The following is a 17,400-nucleotide window of genomic DNA, read 5'->3' as shown; positions in this document are numbered from 1 at the left end:
TCCTTCCATTTTCCTGCCTTCATCTCATTGCCTTGTAAAACTGCTTTCAGATGTGCTTTTCACATTAATGCTGCTTGTTTCTGAATGTACCGTTAGCTTTGTTCAATTTACAAGAAACCCTTGGAATTTTCATCAATGCAGCAATTTAAGCTTTAAACTAATGAACTGAGTTCAAGTTCAAGCTGTCTTTTGATCTCTGTTCTCTCTGTATAAGGTTACTTTCTGACAAACTTTTAATTGGAAATGGAACAAAAGTAGTTTAAAATTTGTGACACAAGCTAACATTGTGAACTATGCAGCACCAAACAATAACTATGTGTGTGTTAATCTGCTAGCAGTAGAATGCAACCAGTGTGCATTTATGACCCACAATTTGATTTATTGCTGTTTAAAATAGGAATAATGGTACTGTCTATAATTTATCATAATCAAGGCTACATATTAAATACCGATTTCACTTAATTTTCATATTAAACACAATTATATTGCATCTGATCTGTTATAGGTATTTGGTCATGTGGATTTTAACGATGCCAAATATGAGATAGAGTATGAAGAAATTCATCAAATCTTCAACAAGACCCTTCAAGGAAACTCCTTGAGTCCTTTGGCCTCAAGTATGATGGAGAATCTCCACTTTGTGATGGCACAGGTTAAGTCACCCTCAGACTCTGATGGCTGGATCACTGAAAGCCTTAATGCTTTTTCATATAGGATAATGTTTGAAGCTGGATATTTAACACTCTTTGGGAAAAATGAACAAGCAATGAAAGAAAAGGATATTGAAAAGGTGAATGCGCAGCACGTTGCCATTCAAACGGCCATGACAAATTTTAAAGTGTTTGACAGTGTATTTCCTGCTTTAGTTGGCGGTATTCCATTATCATTTTTCAAAGCAGCCAAGGAATCAAGAATGGCTCTGGCACAAGGATTTTTACATAAAATATTAAGACAAAATAATAATAAATCTTTCCTCATCGAGGAAAGAATGAATCTTTTAGATCGTTCCCCTGCACTTGATGATCTTGACAAGGCAAAGACTCATGTCATAATGCTGTGGGCCTCACAGGCTAATACTCTTCCTGCCTGCTTCTGGACCATTTATTATCTACTAAGGTACTGTTATTTACAAACTTCATTGTGCTGAATTAATTAATTTGTAGTGATTGAAGATCTGCATACACTAAAACTCAGCACATTGGTTCCATATACTTTTAAATAAATTTCCTGCAGGCAACTTTTCTGATATCTATCATACAACACGGAAACAGGCCCTTTGGCCCATTTCATTCATGCTGCCACATCTAAGCTAGTCCCATTTGCCCGAGTTTGGCCCATATCTCCCTAAACCTTTCCTATCCATGTACCTTCCATGTAAAAGTATCTTTTAAATGCTGTTATAATATTTGCCTCAACTATCTCCCTTGGCTGCTCGTTCATATGCCCACCAACCCGCTTAGTGAAAAAGTTGCACCTCAGGTTCCTATTAAATCTTGTACCTCTCACCTTAAACATTCGCCCTCTTGTTTTTGATTCTCTTACCCTGGTTAAAAGAGTCCATGCATTCACCCTATGTATTTTCTTCTTTTATACACTTCGAAAAATTCACCTTGGGTGAAAATCTATTGTGGTGGACACTCTGCAATCGTAAAAGGGTTGAAAATAATTTAGGTTATTAATGGAAAATCTATTCTATTAGAATACCATTCAAATTAGGAAGATAATTTTTTTTCCCAATATCTCTCCTGCATTAAAAAAATTACATAGTTTTCCAGTTTCACAACAATTTTGATGAAAAGGTTGCCTCTGGTCCTTTTCACTTTAATTTCACATTCTCTCACATTGTTGTAATCTCTTCCTATAAACTTTGCCCCATCCCTCCACACTTCTAAAATCTTGCAGTGATATATTGTATTCTAATATAACTAATATTTAAAGTCTCACTTTATATTGTTTCATGTATCAATACTAGTGAATCTGCCCTGTAGTTTGTCAATTTATTTGATCTTTCCCATCAGGTGGAGCCAAAATTTGTAAACAATTTTCTTCTATCTGTTTCGTCTAGATTTGTCATCACATTTTCAATATTATGCTATATTATTTATTGGCATAAAATCTGTTATTCCATTATTTTCTTTTAGACTTTTTTTTCAGGAAAATTCATGCCTGATCAAGGAGGGTCGATGAATGAAGGACTTTTAATTTTATCTGTGTGGATTTAAGCAAGAAGACCGACAAAAGAAACTAAAAGCCCACTAGGTCTGACGGGAATAGATTATTTGGATTAAATATTACCTCAGTGGGAGATAGCGAAGGGTAAATATTAAAGTGGGCTCAATGACTGGAAGGCTAAGCACGGGTTCCTACAGGGACATATACCAGTAGTTCGGACTGAAATAGAGGGACCATTTTTATGAAGTTTGCAGGAAAGAACAAAATTATTAGGAAGATATCAATGGACCTGTTGGGTAGGTACGAAAAGAACAAATGTAATCTGTTGACATGTTAGATAATGTATTTGGGAAAGGTAAGGACATAAGACTAACAGAAAATGTCAGGATACAAACTGTTGGAGGACTCAAGGATCTTGGAGTTCTTTTTCATGGACCATTGAAGAGAGCAGCCCAGGTTAACATAATGCATAAGCATCCATAAGGATAAGTAGATTATGGAGGGATAGAATGCAAACTCCTTGTTTAGAGCTCAATTCTAATGTTCACGTAGAGGGTAGAGGATATTTACAAGAGCATTACTAGGCCCGAGCAATTTCTTTGGAATAAGGATAACTGAGGAAGATTGCATTCAGGTCCATATAATTATGAGAGGCTCAGATAACAATCGTCTCAACAGAGAAGTAAATAATTGTTGGACAAAGATGTAAAAAGATGTAAAAAAATGAAAGAACTAGGAAAATAGAGCCATTTCCCCCATACATCCTGAGATGGGTAGTCTAAAATTCACTTCACAAAAAGGATGGTGAAGACAGAAACCATTAGCATTTTTGAAGAAAGCTCTTGAAAAGAACCATAACCTTGATTAAATTACCGTGATTCTGGGAATGGGTATTTATGTAATTAATTACCAATTGACAGGTCAACTGTCACAAAGTGAATAATGGGCAAATAAAGTTTCACAAAGTTATCAATGGACCCCAATAAATCTTCCTGCAATTTGCATTTCATTGAGACATAGAGTGAAACAGAGTGGAAACAGGCCCTTTGGCCCAACTTCCCCATACTAGCCAACAGCATTTACACTAGACCCACCTGCCTGCGCTTGGTCCATATCCCTCCAAACCTGCCCTATCCATGTACCTGTCTAACTGTTTCTTAAACGTTGGGATATTCCCAGCCTCAACTACCTAATCTGACAGCGTGTTCCATACACCCACTAACTGTGGAAAAGTTCCCACTTGGATTCCTATTAAATCTTTTCCCCTTCACCTTGAACCTATGTCCTCTGGTCTTCAATTCCCCCACTCTGGGCAAGAGACTCTGTGCATCTGCCCGATCTATTCCTCTCATGATTTTGTACATTTAAAGAAATTCCTCCTCATCTCCTTTCTAAAGGTACCTCCTTTTATTCTAAGGCTATGGCCTCTAGTCCTAGACTTGCCCACTAGTGGAAACATCCTCTTCATATCCACTCAATCCATGCATTTCACTATTCGGTGATACTATATAGCATGGAAACAGGCCCTTTGGCCCACCACGTCCATGCTGGCCATCAACAAGCCATTAATATTAACCCTACATACTAGCTTTAAGTCCTGGGCAGTTCAAGTGGTCATCCATATACTTCGGAAATGTAGTGAGGGTACCTGCTTGCACCACCCTTCAGACACATTCAGACCATCCTCTTGGTGAGATAGCTTCTTTCTCAGACTTCTTCGAAACATATACACCCTTATCTTAAGACTTAGACTTTACTCCAGACCTTAGAGATAAAGCATGGAAACAGGCACTTTGACCCACTGAGTCCGCGCCAACCAGCGATCACACTGTACATCAGCACTATCCTACACACTAGGGACAATTGTACAATTTTTACCAAAGCCAATTAACCTACAAACCTGTACATCTTTGGGATAATGTGGTTAGCCAGTTCCTATTTTGATCGCAGCTAAGTCATACATAGGTTCTGATTCAGATTTGTTTATTCCCTGCTTGTATGAAGTTCACAAAATATACATTTTACAAAATAAATATTGATATAATAATAAGTAGGACAACAAATGCAAACATCAGACTGGTGCAAAATGTAAGTGCAATCTGAAGTAGTGTGAAAAGAAACTGAAGTATAATAACAGAATAACTAAATGAGGTAGAGTTGAGAGTGAAAGGACATGGCAACAACTCAAGGAAAGAGGTATGAAAGAAGTGTTTGGTTCAGGAGTCTGATAGCAGTTGAGAAGATGTCGGAGCTTTTAGGACTCCTGCATCTTCTCCCTTAAGGTGAGAGGAAAGGAGAAAAGGGATGACCAGGAATCCTTGAAGATACTTCCAGCCTTCCTGATGCAAAGCTCTGTGAAGATGGGCTGGATGGAAGGAAGTGATAAGCCTGCATTGAACTGGACTGTGTTAAGACATTCATGAGCGGGTGAGGTTGTTGTTAAGACACCACAATCCCAATCTATTATTTGTACTCTGCTTATCGATTTTATTTATCCAGCTAATGACTCTCTAAATAACCAAACTATTCTACCTACATTTCAGGGTGAAATCCCAACAGTTTGGCAAAGTATTTGGACTGGATGAAGCATTTAAAGTATTTGCATAATCATGTAAAAATAGAAAATAGGTGCAGGAGAAGGCCATTTGGCCCTTCGAGCCAGCACCGCCATTCATTGTGATCATGGCTGATCGTCCCCAATCAATAACCCGTGCCTGCCTTCTCCCCATATCCCTTGATTCCACCAGCCCCTAGATCTCTATCTAACTCTCTCTTAAATCCATCCAGTGATTTGCCTCCATTGCCCTCTGTGGCAGGGAGTTCCACAAATTCACAACTCTCTGGGTGAAAACGTTTTTTCTCACCTCAGTCCTAAATGACCTCCCCTTTATTCTAAGACTGTGGCCCCTGGTTTTGGACTCGCCCAACATTGGGAACATGTTTCCTGCATCTAGCCTGTCCAGTCCTATTATAATTTTATATGTTTCTATAAGATACCCCCTCAACCTACTAAACTCCAGTGAATACAAGCCTAGTCTAATCTTTTCTCATATGACAGTCCCGCGAACCCAGGGATCAATCTCGTGAACCTACGCTGCACTACCTCAATCACAAGGATGTCCTTCCTCAAATTAGGAGACCAAAACTGTACACAATACTCCAGATGTGGTCTTACCAGAGCCCTATACAACTGCAGAAGAACCTCTCTACTCCTATACTGACATCCTCTTGTAATGAAGGCCAACATTCCATTAGCTTTCTTCACTGCCTGCTGTACCTGCACGCCAAGTGACCAGTGTACAAGGACGCCCAGGTCTCGCTGTACCTCTGCCTTACCTAACCTAATAATCTGCCCCCTTGTTTTTGCCACCAAAGTGGATAACCTCACATTTATCTATATTATACTGCATCTGCCACACATCTGCCCACTCACTCAATCTGTCCAGGTCACCCTGCAACCTCCTAACATCCTCTTCACAGTTCACATTGCCACCCAGCTTTGTGTCATCCGCAAACTTGCTAGTGTTGCTCCCAATTCCCTCTTGGAAATCATTAATATATATGGTAAACAGTTGCGGCCCCAACACTGAGCCTTGTGGCACTCCACTCGCCACTGCCTGCCATTTTGAAAAGGACCCGTTCACTCCTACTCTTTGCTTCCTGTCTGCCAACCAATTTTCTATCTATGTCAACACCCTACCTCTAATACCATGTGCTCTAATTTTAGTCACCAGTCTCCCGTGCGGGACCTTATCAAAGGCTTTCTGAAAGTCTAGACACACTACATCCACTTCCCTTCATCCATTTTACTTGTCACATCCTCAAAAAATTCCAGAAGATTAGTCAAGCATGATTTTCCTTTCATAAATCCATGCTGACTTGGACTAATCCTTTTACTGCTATCCAAATGCCCCATTAATACCTCTTTAATAATTGACTCCAGCATCTTTCCCACCACCGAAGTCAGGCTAACTGGTTTGTAATTCCCTGTTTTCTCTCTCGCTCCTTTCTTGAATCCTCCAATCCACAGGAAATGATCCTGAATCTATTGAACATTGGAAAATTATCACCAATGCGTCCACTATTTCTATATCCACCTCCCTGAGGACCCTGGGATGCAGACCATCAGGCCCAGGGGATTTATCATCCTTCAGTCCCATTAGCCTACCCAATACTATTTCTCACCAAATGAAAATTTCTTTCAGTTCCTCTACCCCCTTCGATTCTCTGTCCTCCAGTACTTCTGGGACATTGTTTGTGTCTTCCTTTGTGAAGACAGATCCGAAGTACCTGTTCAACTCTTCTGCCATTTCCTTGTTCCCCATAATAATTTCACCCATGTCTGCCTTCAAGGGACCCACATTTGACTTTGCTATTCTTTTTCCCTTAACATATCTAAAGCTTTTACTGTCCTTCTTTACATTCCTGGCCAGCTTCCCCTCGTACTTCATCTTTTCAGCCCGTATTGCCCGTTTTGTTTCCTTCTGTTGTCCAATGAATGTTTCCCATTCCTCTGGCTTCCGGCTACTCTCTGCTGTGTGATATAGCTTTTCTTTTAGTTTTATTCTATCCCTAACGTGGAGTACCATTAAGAAAATTAAGTACAATTAAGAAAATCACAGCAGCAGCTGAAAAACTCAAATATTTGTGGCGAGCACATCAGTCAGTATCAGGCATGGCATCCTTAGTTTGGAGTTAATATTGGTGAAAATAAAAACTGATTTGGCACTGTACTTGGCCACACAGTCATTGGATGCACTGGGAGTAGAGCAAGGGTGTGAGTGCATAAGCCTGAAGGGCAAGTGTAGAGAGTCAGGGTGGAGGAAATATTATGACCAATTCTAACAGATGGCACTGCTGGTCAGCAAATCTGGAAGCCAGATGTAGGTGGTGGCACGAAGGCCACGGTCCAGGGGTTTATAGAAAAAATAAGGTGGTATCATGTTGTTGAAGGCGGAGCTGTAGTCAATGAATAGCATCATGATATAGGTGTCCTGTTGTTAACGTGTTCTGGAGCTGAATGTAGTCCTGTAGGCGTATTTTTCCTGTACGCAAATTACAAGGGGTCTAGATTTTCTGAAAGTCTGGCACAGATGTGGGCCATTACAATCTTTCAACGCATTTAATTAAGGTCGATGTTAGGACTACTCGGCGGTAGTCATTGAGATAGGTCACTTTACTGTTCATGGGGACTGGAACGATGGAGGTTTCTTTGAAGCACATGGGGGGACAGTAAACCGTTGAAGTAAACTGGCATGTGCGTGACTGAGTTAAACCACTAGCTTGTTCTGGAATTTTCTCTTGGAACCCTGATTGAAGAGATTGCACTTGGCCTTCATGTACAGTATTTGATCATCTTTCTTGAAAGAGTTGGAATTGGGCTTGGGCAGAAGTGTGCTGTTCACTAGCCTGTGTTTGTACGGAGAAACATTGGCCAGCCACATTGCATAGGTCAGCTTGTCCCAGACCTCAGGGCAATGCAGCACATCATTTAGAGACAAACTAGAGACAGGAGCCTCTGACCTCTTAATCCATCACTGAACTCTGCAGAGAGTCTAAGTGCAGAGGTCAGATGTGCTGAGGTGAGGAGCTGGATGTATTTTGCCCCTCCTACTTTTTTTACAAATTATGGCTTTCCTACTTAGGCCAAGAGTGTAAGGTTGGTTAACTGACACATTGCTGCCAGTGGCACGTTATTCATATTATCTTGTTTTCCATACTTTGCAGGTCCCCCGAAGCATTGAAAGCAGTGAAAAATGAAATTCAAAACCTACTCCGCATAACAAATCAAAACTTTGGAGACATTACTAATCCTATCATATTCACCAAAGAACAACTCGATAGCATGACGGTGATGGGTAAGAACATGTTCATATGTGTATATTTTGCAACGATTATGCACATTTAAAGTGAGACTCACGACTAAACTAGTCAAGGGGCTAGAAGTTCAGCCTAGAAATGGCGTACTTGGTATTTAACTGTTATGTGAGTGTAAATTTGAGTTCAACAGAATTAAACAATACGTGGAGCTCCTCCCACTTCCTCCAAATACAAGGCCCCTTTACCACTTCCTCCAAATCCAAGGAGCTCCTCCCACTTCTTCCAAATCCAAGGCACCATTCCCTCATCTTTACTATGGCTGTCCAGTCACTCCACCTCCATCCCCCACCAGGAGGGTCTTAAAGCCCCCCACTTCTTCCTCGACCACAGAACCAGCCAATTTCCGTCTACCAATACTCTCCTCTGCCTAGCAGAGCTGGTCGTTACCCTCAACAACTTCTCTTCTGAATCCTCCCACTTCCTCCAAATCTAAGGTGTAGCTATGGGTACTCGTACAGGCATTAGCTATGCCTGCTTCTTTGTAGCCTACGTACACTGGCCCTATCCCCGAACTCTACCTCCCCTACATTGACGACTGCATTGGTGCTACATCCTGCACCCTTGCAGAACTCACTGACTTCATCAACTTCACCACTAATTATCACTCAAATTCACTTCGACCATCTCCGACATCTCCCTACCGTTTCTAGATTTTACCGTCTCCATCACAGGAAACAAGACTATTGATCGACATCTACTACAAATCTACTGACTCCCATAGCTATCTTGACTACACATCTTCCCACCCTGCTTCCTGTAAAGACTCTATCCCCATCACTCAATTCCTCCGTCTGTGCCGAATCTGCGCCCAGGATGAAGTGTTCCATACCAGGGCATCGGAGATGTCCTCATTCGTTAGGAAAAGGGGGTTCCCCTCTTCCATTATAGATGAGGCTCTCAATAGGGTCTCCTCGATATCCCGCAGCTCCGTTCTTGCTCCCCCGCCCCCCATTTGTTACAAGGACAGAAACCCCTTGTCCTCACCTTCCACCCCATCAGCCGACGCATACAGCATATAATCCTCCAACATTTTCGCCACCTCCAACGGGATCCCCCTACTGGCCACATCTTCCCATCTCCAACCCTTTCTACGTTCCAGAGACCGTTCCCTCTGAAACTCCCTGGTCAATTCGTCCCTTCCCACCCAAACCACCCCCTCCCCAGGTACTTTCCCCTGCAACCGCAGGAAATGCAACACCTGTCCCTTTAAGCCCACACCCTCGACTCCATCCAAGGACACAAACAGCCTTTCCAGGTGAGGCAGAGGTTCACTTGCACCTTCTCCAACCTCATCTACTGTATCCGCTGTTCCAGTTGTCAACTTCTCTACATCGGCGAGACCAAGTGCAGACTCGGTGATCGTTTCGCTGAACATCTCCATTCAGTTCGTCTTAATCTCCCGATCTCCTGATGGCTCAGCACTTCATCTCCCCCTCCCATTCCCAATCTGACCTTTCTGTCCTGGGCCTCCTCCATTGTCAGAGTGAGGTCCAGTGCAAATTGGCAGAACAGCACCTCATATTTCGCTTGGGTAATTTACACCTCAGCGGTATGAACTTTGACTTCTCTAACTTCAGATAGCCCTTGCTTTCTCTCTCCATCCCCTCCCACTAGTCTTACTGTCTCCGACCACATTCTATCTTTGTCCCGCCCACCCACCCCAACATCAGTTTGAAGAAGGGTCTCGACCCGAAACATCACCCATTCCTTCTCTCCAGACATGCTGCCTGACCCGCTGAGTTACTCCAGTATTTTGTTTCTAAACAATACATGTTGTACTTTATGAAAATTCCTACTGTCTCGGTGAGTGCGATGCTCTAATGGATGCAGGAGGTGGAATACACATAGTACAACAGTTCATGTGGGGCCTCCCGGTTAAAATTCTACCAATTGTTTCTGATTAGGAGCTACCCATAGGATGCACGATTTAAATAGTCCCACCATGCCCAGCATTTGCATTATTTACAGGGGTAATCAGTCTTATATAGCTTTGTCGGAGACAAGTGGAGATCAACAGAGATTTTCATAAGGGCCATATAAATGTTGCAAAAAATGGGGTGAAGTGTCTTGCTGAGTACAAAGTAAGACCTTGCATTTAATACTTCTTTAACATGGGTACTTCAGTCTCACGGATTGTGCCACTCACACAAAGCAAGACAAAGGCGGTAGAGCTGCTGCCTCACAGCACTTACAACGCTGCATTCGATCCTGATTATGGGTGCTGTCTGTACGGAGTTTGTACGTTCTCCTCGTGACCGTGTGGGTTTTCCCCGAGATCTTCGGTTTCCTCCCACACTCAGGACGTGTAGGTTTGTAGGTAAATTGGCTTGGTATAAGTGTAAATTGTTCCAAGTGTGTGTAGGTTAATGGTGATGTGCGGGGATCGCTGGTCAGTGCGGACACGGTGGGCTAAAAGGCCTGTTTCCACGCTAAACTAAAAATAAAATAAACTAGACTGTAAATACAACAGACTCTGAAAGAGGCGGCATGATAAATTGTTGCCAGTTAATTCTTTTCTGCAAGAACATACAGGGAACCATGCTCCTGGTCCTATCTCCAGTTCTCTGTAGAGCATGGTAATTGAATATAGTGGAGACAGAGATCCTGCAGGCAGAGCTGCCAACAATGCTTGGAATGTACTGCCTAAAAAGATAAAGGTGCCTGATATATTCAACAATTTGCCTTTGAATCATTTGAGATGGAGTTGACTGATCTGTGACATATTTTGCAGTTTACAGTATATTATTGCATTAGGAATGCTCTTTGCAGAAAGGGTAAAATCCTCATCACCTTTAGTTTAAGTAGGGAATATCTGATGACACAGGCATACACATTTGGCAGTATTGCCATTTTCCCTAAGGTTCACTGAGTCATTGTTTGCACCCAGATGATACTTTAGACTTTGGAGATACAATGTAGAAACAGGCCGTTGGCCCATTGAATCTACGCAGACCAATGATCACTCCATACACTAACACTATCCTGCACATTACCGACAATTTTATGAAAGCCAATTAATCTCCAAAACAGTACATCTTTGGAGTGTGGGAGGAAACCGGAGCACCTGGGGAAAACCCATGCAGTCAAGATTCAAAATTCAATTTAATTGTCACATGGACCAATTAAGGTACAGTGAAATTTGAGTTACCATAGAGCTATACTAAGTAAAAAGTAAAAATACACACAGCACACAAAATAAAGTTTAATACAAACATCCACCACAGTGGAATCAACATTCCTCACTGTGATAGAAGGCAATAAAGTTCAGTCATCTTCCTCCTTTGTTAACCCGTGGTCACACAGAGAGACCGTGGTCGGGGCCTTTGAACGAGGCTGTTGCCCACGGTCCACTCTCGTCAGGATGATCGAAGCTCTGGTGTCGGGACGGACGGGAACACTCTGCGGCATGGAGCTCCTGATTCAGCCGCTTCTTACCACAGTTTTCAAGTCCACAGGCCCCGCGGTCGGAGCTGCAACACTCGCGATCCTCGGCAAAAGATCCCAGGATCCACAATGGTAAGTCCGCACCCCACCCGCGGTTTGAAGCTCCGGGCCAGTCTCCAGGAAAGGCCGCACTATTCCACAGTGTAGGCCGCAAAGTGGGGGCGGAGATGCGACACGGAGATAAATTGCATCTCTGTCGAGGTAAGTGATTGATAAATTCTTCCCCCGATCCCCCCCGCACCCACCATATAAAACATACCAAGAGACATTAAAACAAACATTCAAGACATACTTAAAATAATAAAAACAGAGAAGAGACAAGACAGACTACTGGCGAGGTGGCCATTACAGGTGCCACCCGGTGGTGAAAGCAGGGAGAACATATAAACTCCGTAGTCAGGAGCGAACCTGGATCTCTGGCACTGAAAGGCAGCAACTCTACTGCGAAGGCGCTGTGCCGTGACGGGCGTCATTACATTAGACAATAGACAACAGGTGCAGGAGTAGGCCATTTGGCCCTTCGAGCCAGCACTACCATTTAATGTGATCATGTCTGATCATCCACAATCCGTACCCCGTTCCTGCTTTCTCCCCATATATATCTCTTGACTCCACTGTCTTGAAAAAGTATGAGGCAGAGAATTCCCCAGACTCACAACTCTCTGTTTGAAATGGCTTATCCTTTATTCTTAATCCGTGGCTTCTGGTTCTGGTTCTGGACTCCCCAACATTGGGAACGTTTCCTGCCTCTAGCGTGTACAAACCCTTAATAATCTTGTATGTTTCAATAAGATATCCTCTCATCCTTCTAAATTCCAGAGTATACAAGCCGATGCGCTCCATTCTATCAACATATGACAGTCTCGCCATCCTGGGAATTAACCTTGTGAACCTACGCTGCATTCCCTCAATAGCTAGAATGCCCTTCCTCAAAATTGGAGACCAAAACTGCAAACAATACTCCAGGTGTGGTCTCAGTAGGGCCCTATACAACTGAAGAAGGATCTCTTTGCTCCTATACTCAACTCTTGTTATGAAGGCCAACATGCCATTCATTTTCTTCACTGCCTGCTGTACCTGCATGCTTACTTTCAGTGACTGATGAACAAGGACCCCCCAGATCCCATTGCACTTCCCCTTTTCCCATTTAGATAATAATCTGCCTTCCTGTTTTTATCACCAAAGTGGATAACCTCATATTTATCCACATTAAATTGCATCTGCCATGCATCTGCCCACTCACCCAACCTGCCCAAGTCATGCTTTAAATCCATGCTGACCCAGACCGATCCCACTGCTGCTATCCAAATGTGCCGCTATTTCTCTCTTTTATAATTGACTCCAGCATCTTCCCCACCACCGATATCAAGCTAACTAGTCTATAATTCCCTGTTTTCTTTCTCCCGCTTTTCTTAAAAAGTGGGATAACATTAGCCACCTTCCAACCCACAGGAACTGATCCTGAATCTAAAGAACATTGGAAAATGATCACCAATGCATCCACGATTTCTAGAGCCAGTTCCTTAAGTACCCTGGGATACAGACCATCAGGCCCTGGGAATTTATCAGCCTTCAGTCCCATCAGTCTATCCTACACCATTTCCTGCCTAATGTGAATTTCTTTCAATTCCTCTGTCACCCTAGATCATCTAGCCACTAGTACATCAGGGAGATTGTTTGTGTCCTCCTTAGTGAAGACAGATCCAAAGTACCTGGTACCTGGTCAACTCGTCTGCCATTTCCTTTTTCCCCATAATAAATTCACCCTATTCAGTCTTCAAGGGTCCAATTTTGGTCAACTAATTTTTTCCTCTTCACATACCTAAATAAGCTTTTACTATCCTCCTTTATATTCTTGGCGAGCTTACCTTTGTATCTCATCTTTTCTCCCTGTATTGCCTTTTTAGTTATCTTCTGTTGCTCTTTAAAAGTTACCCAATCCTCTGGCTTACTGCTCATCTTTGCTTTGTTCTCTTTCATTTTTATACTGTCCCTGACATCCCTTCTCAGCCCACGGTTGCCCCTTACTCCCTTTGGAATCTTTGGAATCTTTCTTCCTCTTCAGAATGAACTGACCCTGCACCTGCATTATTCCCAGAATAGTCAATAGTCAGATTTATTCGTCACATGCACAATAAAGTGCAGTGAAATGAACTTGCCAGCAGTGGTACAATAAAAAAGAACACACAATATACAATAAAAATTTAACACAAACATCCACCAAGAAATACCTGCCATTGTTTTTCCACTGTCATCCCTGCTTGGGTATCTTTCCAGTCAACTTTCGCCAGCTCCTCTTTCATGGCTCCATAGTCCCCTTTGTCCTGTAATACTGACACCTCCGATTTAACCTTCTCCCTCTCCAATTGTAGATTAAAACATCATATTATGGTCTCTACCTCCCAATGGCTCCTTTACCTCAAATTCCCTTATCAAATCAGGTTCATTACACAACACTAAATCCAAAATTGCCTTCTCTCTGGTAGACTCCAGCGCAAGATGTTCTAAGAATCCATCACGGAGGCACTCCACAAACTCCCTGTTTTGGGGTCCAGTACCAACCTGATTTTGCCAGTCCACCTACATGTTGAAATCTCCCATGACAACCATAGCATTACCTTTACGACATGCCAATTTTAACTCTTGATTCAACTTGCACCCTATTTCCAGGCTACAGGCTACTGTTTGGGGGCCTGTAGATAACTTCCGTTCGGGTCTTTTTACCATTACAATTTCTCAGTTCTATCCATACTGCCTCTACATCTCCTGATTCTATGTCACCCCGTGCAAGGGACTGAATTTTATTCCTCACCAACAGAGCTACCCCACCCCCTCTGCCCACCTGTCTGTTTTTTTTGATAGGACGTGCACCCTTGAATATTCAGTTCCCAGCCCTGGTCCTCTCGCAGCCATGTCTCTGTAATTCCCACAACATCATACTTGCCAATTTCTAACTGAGCCTCAAGATCATGCACTTTATTTCTTATACTTTGTGCATTCATATACAACACCTTGACTTCGGTATTCGCCTCCCCTCTAACTCCGGTCACTATTAGCCCTGACCTTACTCTCTTATCCCTTCTCGAACTTTACTTCCCATTAATTCGGGAGTCTTTTGTAACTTTCCCTGCACTCACTTCCCCTTTAACTCCATCTTTATACTCTCAATTTGTCAACCCCTCCCCCCAACTATTTAGTTTAAACCCACACGTGTAGCTCTAGCAAACCTGCCTGCCAGAACGTTGGTCCCCCTCCAGTTAAGGTGAAACCTGTCCCTTTTTTACAGGTCACCCCTACCCCAGAAGAGATCCCAATGGTCTAAAAAAAGCTAAATCCTTGCTCCCTGCACCAGCACCCCAGCTGCACAATAGCCCCGGAGCTTAAATTTAATCGCAAGGGCTATCAATCTCTGAGTGTGCAGCTTCTCAGCAACACATTGAAAATCTGTGTGATCATTGCCATATATCTGGAGAACTCAAATAACTTCTTTACACTCTTGCAGTCAACAATGGCCACCAAATTCCAGTCACAGTGGCTTTGGGGGATGTCTGATCCTTTTTTCATTTTACACATGTCGGTGTTCCTGGGACCAGTTCAAGATGTGGAGATCGTATTTGGTTGAATTTCCTGTGCTTTGATAGATCTAGGATGTCTTCAAATACTCAACAGAAAGGGTCTCTCTCATCTTTGTCATCAGTCAGTTGTTTTACAATCTGACATCTGAGGGCTTGGTTCTTGCCTTCTGACTGTGTAAGAAGGAAGAGGAGATTGGGAACAGGCCATGATGAAGGGAAGCTCCAGGTGTGCTTTTAGGGTTCACCACATGACCTAGAGGACCCCAAATTACTGGCTTTTCTTTATTCTGCCAAGGATGCCGAATTTCACTAACACATTTAAACTTCAATCATAAGGCAGCTTGGTGATATATTCATGTCTGGCAATTGACCTCTGCATTAAATAAACATCACACCAGTTCATTTTTTGTATTTCAGTTAATGGTCAATAAACTGTCATTTCATTCAATCATGTAAACATTTTGGAATTCACATGATTTTGGAATAAGATCACCAAATATTCAAATGTGTATTTGAAGAGCTGTAACCTGCAAGGCTACCGACAGTCTGTTAGAAGCTAGGATTAGGATGGATAGTATGTTCTTGACAAGTATGAATATGTTGTCTCCCTCTGTGCAAAAAGGTTTGTAAGATGCTATGAACAAATTAACCTTGTGGCTCCAGAAGCATTACACGACACTTATCCTTTGATGTGAATTATTACAAATAGATGTTTAAGCAGCAATGAATTGATATTACAGTGACATCCATAATTTGCTTGTTTTGTTATGTTTTACACATTACAGTAATTTAGTTGAAATATTATTTTTTATCTTACTGCCATCATTGTTACCTCAGGTAATTCAAAAAATAAACCAGTACCATTCAGTCATGTGTAACTACTTCATATTTCTTTACAGAATTGACATCTGGCTTTGTTTTATGCAATGCTTTGTGAGTCACTGCTAAAGAACTCTTTGAAAATATTTTGAACAGGAAGTTTAATAAGTGAAGCTCTCCGCTTATCCAGTGCGTCAATGATGTTGCGTGTTGCCACTGAGAACATTGTGCTGACTTTGGATTCGGGTATGAAGGTGGCTGTGCGAAAAGGAGACCAAATTGGTTTATATCCTCAATTATTACATTTGGATCCAGACATTTATGACAACCCATTGGTAGGTAAAATATTATTAAAATTCTGTGATTTTCTATTTGATAATTTTTAAACATACTAAAATGAAATGTAATTTCTGTTCTCTCAGGAATTTAAGTGTGACAGATTTTTGGATGAAAATGGAAAAGAGAAGACCACATTCTACAAATACGGTAGAAAGCTCAAGACCCATCTGTTGCCATTTGGTTCTGGTGTCAGTATATGCCCTGGTCGCTTTTTTGCTATCAATGAGATCAAACAGTTTTTGTCTTTACTATTATGTTATTTTGACATGGAACTACTTGATCCTTCAGCACCCACCCCACCTCTGGATAATTCAAGAGCTGGGTTTGGAATTCTTCCGGCAGTTTATGATGTTCAGTTCCGCTATCGTCTGAAATAACAATAGCATACTGTTATCATAGAGCAATAGAATTTGGCCCATTGCCTAGTTTAGAATGATTTTTCTTTATTTAGTCTACACAAAAACGAATACTCTTTATTAATGTACAAGCTAATGACTGTTCTAACAGTTTTATCATTGAAGTTTAAAACAGTGTTAAGTTTATCCTATTGTTTCTTAATTTTTCTACTGACAATTGTTGTGCAATTCTTACAATACAGGACTCAATTTGTGATTTAACAATTTGCTATTCTGCGCTGCCCTCAATCAGTATTGTTACCTAAAAGGTAACCCTATTTAAGGCTGTTGGTATCTATCAGTGACATTGTTTCATAGTTGTAGAAACATTTTGTGGAATAATATCAACTGTCAACATAGAACATATTAATTCTGCCTGAATAGCTTATGCCAGTGTTCACAATGTGTACCAAAGCCTTTTTCTCTTCAAACGATATTATTTCAGCCCTTTAGTATATTTTTCTATTTTTCTTTATTAATATAGTTATCCAATTTCTTTTTGAAAGCATCTACAGGTATCTATTCTCTGTGTGGAGATGTCTTCTTTTGGGTATTTAGCACGCTATTTTTCAATACATATGATACATTAAGCAAAAATTGCTCTTGCTTTTCCTTTAAAAAAACTTGCACTTTTTGAACAGTTAAATGAAAAATATATATATTTCCTGAAAAATTAAATAAGGGAATTTATAATTGGGACGTAGATGTGCAAGGGCTTTAAAGGTACAAATCAGATTAGTCTGAATGGTCATTTTGTTAGGAACATAAAAATGAGA

The 17,400-nt window shown here is 41.6% G+C and overlaps 1 protein-coding gene across 1 annotated transcript in view; it reads left to right on the top strand.

Moving 5' to 3' along the window:
• The window catches only part of LOC129696273 (cytochrome P450 7A1-like), a 33,423-nt gene extending 16,574 nt beyond the window's left edge, over window positions 1-16,849 (top strand). Inside the window, exons 3-6 of the mRNA XM_055634022.1 lie at window positions 506-1,116; window positions 7,900-8,030; window positions 16,047-16,225; window positions 16,313-16,849. Coding sequence (XP_055489997.1) covers window positions 506-1,116; window positions 7,900-8,030; window positions 16,047-16,225; window positions 16,313-16,606 — 1,215 coding nt within the window. The 3' untranslated portion in view covers window positions 16,607-16,849. The remainder of the gene's footprint in view (window positions 1-505; window positions 1,117-7,899; window positions 8,031-16,046; window positions 16,226-16,312) is intronic.
• Window positions 16,850-17,400: the final 551 nt, after the last annotated feature.

Source organism: Leucoraja erinacea, chromosome 4, assembly GCF_028641065.1.
Source record: "Leucoraja erinacea ecotype New England chromosome 4, Leri_hhj_1, whole genome shotgun sequence".
NCBI classification, from domain to species: domain Eukaryota; kingdom Metazoa; phylum Chordata; class Chondrichthyes; order Rajiformes; family Rajidae; genus Leucoraja; species Leucoraja erinaceus.
The sequence above is the reverse complement of the archived record's forward strand: the minus strand, read 5'-3'. Positions and strand labels throughout refer to the sequence as shown.